The 6341-nt window shown below is 48.3% G+C and overlaps 1 protein-coding gene across 1 annotated transcript in view; it reads right to left on the bottom strand.

The window, feature by feature from the left end:
* Positions 1-977: 977 nt before the first annotated feature.
* The window catches only part of EP300 (EP300 lysine acetyltransferase), a 70132-nt gene continuing 64768 nt past the window's right edge, over positions 978-6341 (bottom strand). Inside the window, exons 30-31 of the mRNA XM_081082546.1 lie at positions 4141-4422; positions 978-3305 (exon numbers count right to left, since the gene is read on the bottom strand). Coding sequence (XP_080938672.1) covers positions 1110-3305; positions 4141-4422 — 2478 coding nt within the window. The 3' untranslated portion in view covers positions 978-1109. The remainder of the gene's footprint in view (positions 3306-4140; positions 4423-6341) is intronic.

The following is a 6341-nucleotide window of genomic DNA, read 5'->3' as shown; positions in this document are numbered from 1 at the left end:
GCAACAAAGTTAGCTGTCTGTCTCACACAGTTTATTTAACAATAGGTAATAAGAAATCAAATTTAACAGTCTATACAGTGATCCAAAGTTCATATTTATAAGTAATCAATTTTAATTGCATGATTTACAACAGTGGAGGGTTTCTGCTTTCTATTTTCAAGTTTTACAGAAAGTGTGTGTGTGTCGGGGGGCAGGGTCAGGAGGGAGAAAGCAAGCAGAGAAACCCCAGGGACATTTTCATGTTAAAATCATCCCAATGGAATTGTTTCTTACCCTCTTTTTAATTTTTTTTTTGTTAGATGTAAAAATAACAAAAAAAATCTTCCGAGAAACAGAACCACAGTATATAATACATCAATTTGGCAGCTGCCCCTGTATATTTTGAAAAAGTCATTTTTCTCTCTACATGTACAAATTATTTTAATACTTGAAGTTTTTACGCTCAGACTTATGGAATAGAAAATTTTCTGGAGCACAAAAGTTGACTTGAGGGGAGGAAAGGATTTTTTTTTTTTTTTTTTACATTTTAAAAAGAATGAACATCTTTGCACCCAGAGAAAAAAATTGGTTTTTTAATATATATTTATATATATTTATATATATATATATATATATATATAGAATGTAATTTTAAAGTAACATTAACCCCTTTTGTCCTCTGGTTTTAGAAATGTTCTTTAACTCTTACATAAAGTGAGGAAAATAGGGAAAAATGTCAACCATCTGCACCAGTAAATAATAACTATTAATATTACATATTTTCATTAATTTAAAAAAAAAATAAAACCTATTGGAGGTGCAAGGCAGGAGCACGTGGGTGGCTTCACAGGCCTTAGCGTCCTCCCAGTGCACACGTGAACCACACACACAAAGGGGGAAGAGGCTGGTGGTAACCAGCACTAACAAAAATATATTCTTTGTGTTCTGTCATCCCTCAGGTTCATCTTGCATGTTTGCTTTAAACCACAAACAGCTACTGCACAGTTCGTATGTGTTCCAAGGAAAATTGTCTTTTAGGCTAAGAAAGTTTCAAAAAAATTGTTTTCAGTACAAAACAGTCTTGTTAAGAGAAAATAATTTTTTTGCTCCCAAAATACTACAAGGTGTCTCTAGTGTATGTCTAGTGTACTCTGTGAGAGGTTTGAATTCAAGTCTGAGTTATCGGTGCTGAGTCCCAGGTCCGTGGCGCTTGCACCATGGAGGTTTGCCATGCCTGGATTGCCAGTGAGCTGAGAGAGCATTGAATTCTGGTCCGGGCTGGCAAAATGCCCTTGTTCCATGGGGTTGGCCTGGGCAGCTACCAGCCCCGGATGTGGAGAACTGGTTTGTGGGGAAACGTGGTGTGGAGAAGGCTGAGGTTGCATCCTCGGGGAAGGGCTGGAGTGGGGGGGCTGAGACTGCGGCCGTGGAGAAGGGACAGGCTGGGGAGAACGCACTTGATTGGAGAGAGAAGGAGGGATCTGCTGGCCTTGTAGGTGTGGGGACTGAGCCTGATTTGGGAGCATATGCTGTTGGGGGCTCATGGGGTTGGGCTGAGCAGGGGAACCCATCTGTTGTTGAAGGAGTCGCTGCTGGTAGGCCTGCAGACTGGCTCCAGCCTCTGCTCCCAAGGCCTGGGGGAGCTGGCCCATCTGTCCCATGTTCCCTTGTTGCATCTGTTGCATGTGATGCTGCATCCTTTGTTGCTGCTGCTGCTGCTGCTGCTGTGGGGGGTAGCCAACTCCTTGGGGTTGCTGGAACTGGCTGTGGTTGGCCATCCCGGGGCCAATTCCGGGCCCTGCTCCCTGCTGCTGCATCATCTGCTGCCGTCTCAGGATGTCTCGGAACTGTGCAGGCATGGTGTTGTGGTTCATGTTCATCTGCTGAGCCTGGGGGCTCATCCCTCCCATGGGTGGCTGCATTTGCTGCTGTGGTTGCTGCGGGGGCAGGCCGGCCCTCTGGACACCCGCCTGCATGGGATTCATGTTCTGCATGGCTGGATTGGAGTGGACCCCCTGCTGAACAGGCATGGCAGGGGGCTGTAGCCCTGGCTGGCCCTGGGGCATGCCAGGCTGCCCAGGGAGGTTTTGCGGATTAGAGTTGGCGTACTTGGCAGCCCGCTGCTTGATGAATGCAGCCAACAGCTGGGGGTTGGCGTGAAGGATACTAAGCACCTGTTGCTGCTGGAGGGGAGAGCTGGGAGACCTGAGAGTCCGCAAAAGGTTTTGTAAGGCTTGTTGAGACACAGTGCCTGGTTTGAGAGGGCTCACACCGACCTGGCCCAATCCTGGTTGGGGAGCCATGTTCAAGGGCTGACCATGTTGGGCCACTGACATCATGGCAGGCCTTGGCATCCCGGACTGTAGTTGTTGGGGCTGAGGCAATCCTCCTTGGGCCCACGGTGGCTGTTGTTGCATCCCAGTGGGCCCCATCCCTGGCTCCAAATGTCCACTGGGACCTCTGGCCATGGGAGGTGGGTTCATACCCATGGGGGCCATGGGGGCCATGGGGGGCATCTGGTGCTGGATTGGCCTTTGAAAAATCTGCACATGGGCCATCTGGCGCTGCGTCTCAGCTGCCCTCTGAATCTGCATTGCTATTTCCACTGCTGCAGGCGGGGGCCCTGGGAGGGGTGGCTGAACCGTCTGAGGGGGGGTTGGAGGGGTCACCTGGCCAGGTGCTTTACCCTGGGACACAGGGCCAGCAGCTTGAGTCCTGGGCAGGTAGGGTGGCATGCTGTTGGGAGGGGTGGGTTGAGGCTGGGAAGGGGGCTGAGGTTGGGGTGTCTGCGGGGTGGTGGGCTGTTGGCTGGTCGGCGTGGTTGGAGTGGCAGGAGTTGGGGAGGGCAGGCCCTGCTGCTGTCCCACTACACCTGTCCGCTGCATGCTGGCCATCCTCCTGCGGAGCATCTGGGCCTGCTGGAGCCGGTGCTGCAGCTGCTGCTGCCGGAGCTTTTGCTTGATGTTCAGGCAGAACGGCACAGGGCACTTGTTCTCCTGGCAGTGCTTGGCATGGTAGCAGCAGAGGGCAATGAGCTGCTTGCAGATGGGGCAGCCTCCATTGGTTTTCCGTTTGCAACCCTTGGTGTGCTGCACAACCCGCTTCATCTTCTGGCAGGAGGGCAGGGAACAGTTGGCATTTCGGCACTGGCAGGCGTGGACCAGAGACTGGATACAGCGCTGGATGCTCAGGCGGCGAGAGTCTCCTGGGCTCTGGGTGGCCGCAGCCTGCTGGTTGTTGCTCTCATCATCTAAGCCGAGACCTAGTTTCTCCATTTTGTGGTCATGGTTTTTAGTGTTATAGCAGGTGATACACAAATCATAATCCTGGTGGGGAAAACACAGGTGTAAGGTCAGCTCTCTAAGGCTGAAGTCATTCAAAAGCACCTATATGTATAAAAGCCTAAGCAACCGTTTAACCCAGCCGTGGGCAAACTACGGCCCGCGGGCCGGATCCGGCCCGTTTGAAAGGAATAAAACTAAAAAAAAAAAAAGACCGTACCCTTTTATGTAATGATGTTTACTTTGGATTTATATTAGTTCACACAAACACTCCATCCATGCTTTTGTTCCGGCCCTCCGGTCCAGTTTAAGAACCCATTGTGGCCCTCGAGTCAAAAAGTTTGCCCACCCCTGGTTTAACCGGTGCTGTGACATGCACTGGCCACCAGGGGGCAGATGCTCAATGCAGGAGCTGCTGAGCTGTGGTGATTTGGCAGCTGCGGTTCTGATACACCCGGAACCAGAGAGGGAGCCCGATTCTGCTGTGTGTCACCCAAGAACCACCCTCTCGTAATCTGGGACCCTTTAGGGCTGTGGTCGGCAAACTGCGGCTCGCGAGCCACATGCAGCTCTTTGGCCCCTTGAGTGTGGCTCTTCCTAAGCCTAACAATGTACCTACCTATATAGTTTAACTTTAAAAAATTTGGCTCTCAAAAGAAATTTCAATTGTTGTACGGTTGATATTTAGCTCTGTTGACTAATGAGTTTGCCGACCACTGCCTTAGGGGATGTCAGAGAACCAGTTCTGGCCTGATCCCCGCAGGCTAGGCTGAGGGACCCCACTGGTGCATGGGCCTCTAGTTTTACATATTCTGCTCGAGCTCAAAAGCCCCCTTTAGTTCTATCACTCAAATATGAAGGCCAGGCCCCTGGAACCCACCTCGCAGACCGTGCAGTGCCAGCGCGTCTCCACGTGGTGCTTGCACTCGTTGCAGGTGTAGACAAAGCGGTCCTGGCTCTGGGTGTGCAGCTCCACCAGCATGCACATGGTGGACCACTGCGCTCTCCGGAGGGATGAGAACTCCAGGTGCTTGTCCCTGGCGAGGGTGAGAAAGGCATCCCGCCCATCCATCAGGTCGCAGGGGATGAGGGGGTCAGGATCAATGATGGGAGGCAGGGAGTTGGCGGCAGGGCCGGCGATGAGACGGATGACAAAGAAAACCTGCAAAACAGATGATCTCATTCTGACTCTGGAACTAGAGCACCGCATAGTGCTGGGTCAATAGCAGCGGACAGGTGAGCCAGACTGGACCCCGTGAGGCCGATGAACACAGTCCGTGATACTGTCCCCCTCCTTCACATGTCTCTGGTCTTTTTCTCTGAGATTGTCTACAATGGGCCTACAATCTACACCTGATCTTTTCTACCTTATTCAATAATTTCTTTAAAATAAAGAACAAACAGGTCAGGTACAGTACATGTACAGTGGACATTTCATCTCAGAAAAGTCTACTTTTAAGATGCAACCCCATGGTTTAATCTGAATCTAATCACGAGAAAAAAAAGAAAAAAAGAAATTTTACAAAACAATTGGCCTGCACACTTCAACCAAATGCTCATGTCATGAAAGAAAATAAGGCTGGGAGCTAAGGCATGGCAGCTCAACATACTCCTGAACTGGATCATACAAGGACCAGACATTATATAGTGACACTGAGTACGAAACCATCGCTTGGCCAGGCAGAGGTGGTCTTCTTTTTTAGAAGATACTTGCTGAAATAGAGATAAAGGAAATGTAGCAAAATGTTGACAATTGGTGACTCTAAGTGAAGGGTGTGGGAGGAGGTCCTTTATGAAACTTTCCTATAAGTTTGAAACAACAAAAATGTTGATGGGGGTGGGAAAGATAAACAAAGCAAAATCTTATTCCTTGCTGTAGCAGCAGCAAATGTTTTGCTCATGGGAGTTAGAAAACACACAACACCCATTAATTCTCATTACCATTAGTGGAAAGGCTGCCATAAGAAGCTGGTATATATGTGTTTGAAGTTAATTAGTATATAAACTATAAATTCTTATTAACCTAAGGAAATGTAAAATGGCACCTTCCTGAGACCAGGATGCTGTGAGCAGGTGCTGTACTGCCTTCTGTGCTGTGCCAGTTTCCCAGAGACTAAAGCCTGTGCAAACTAGCAGGGAGCCTCACAATAAGCTTGGGAAGCCATGTCCACATAATACAAGTCATTTCAGATAAGATACACAGGAGAAGAGAACACACACTGAGTAGAGGCAAATACCAGATGCCGGAAGTTAAAAGCATAAAGGGAGGACTGTGATGGGTGTTTGTGTAATATTGGGTTTAAGATTGTGGCTCAAAGGAAGCACTCATAAAGCAAGAAATAGCGTTTGAAAATGTGACACAGAGGAAAACACTGACTCTAACAAGTGGGGAATGCCTAACCCATTCAAAATAGAGGCGAACAAAAACCAGCCCGTGCCTCCCTAGGAAATTTGCACCATGGCCAACCCTCTAATAACAACCATGATTGATTCCATTGTATGCCACTCTATAGCTAAGACAGTACTGGAATTTAACCTGAATCGACCACCTTAGATTTTAATTCCTAACAGGTGACTACTACTACCTACATCTTAAATAGTGGACACATTCAATCTAAGTCAAATCACAACAGGACCTTTTCCAATTGCTCTGTTATATTAGAATTTTGTGACACTTCATATTGCTCTAAATAGCTAATTATCATCTCAGAAAGGCACCCATTAGAAGTAAATTCTTCCGTTCCATTAGCATGGCTGAGGCAGTGGTACCATCCTCTGTCATTGCAGGCTAGCCTGTTGACTTTACACTTCTTTAGGCTTCAACAAAGAAAGCATGGGGGTCCAGCTGGTGTGATTCAGTGGTTGAGCATTGACCTATGAATCAGAAGGGCACGGTTTGATTCCCAGTCAGGGCATATGCTAGGGTTGCGGTCTTGAACGCCAGTAGAGGGAATGCAGGAGGCAGCCAATCAGTGTTTCTCTCTCATTATTGATGTTTCTATCTCTCTCTCCCTCTCTTGTCTCTCTCTCTCCCTCTCTTGAAATCAATAAAAGAAAATTATATATACACTAGAGGCCTGG

The sequence above is a fragment of the Myotis nattereri genome (assembly GCF_964212035.1).
Source record: "Myotis nattereri genome assembly, chromosome: 2".
Lineage (NCBI taxonomy): Eukaryota > Metazoa > Chordata > Mammalia > Chiroptera > Vespertilionidae > Myotis > Myotis nattereri.
Note: the sequence above shows the minus strand (reverse complement) of the source record. Positions and strands in the feature narration are given on the sequence as shown.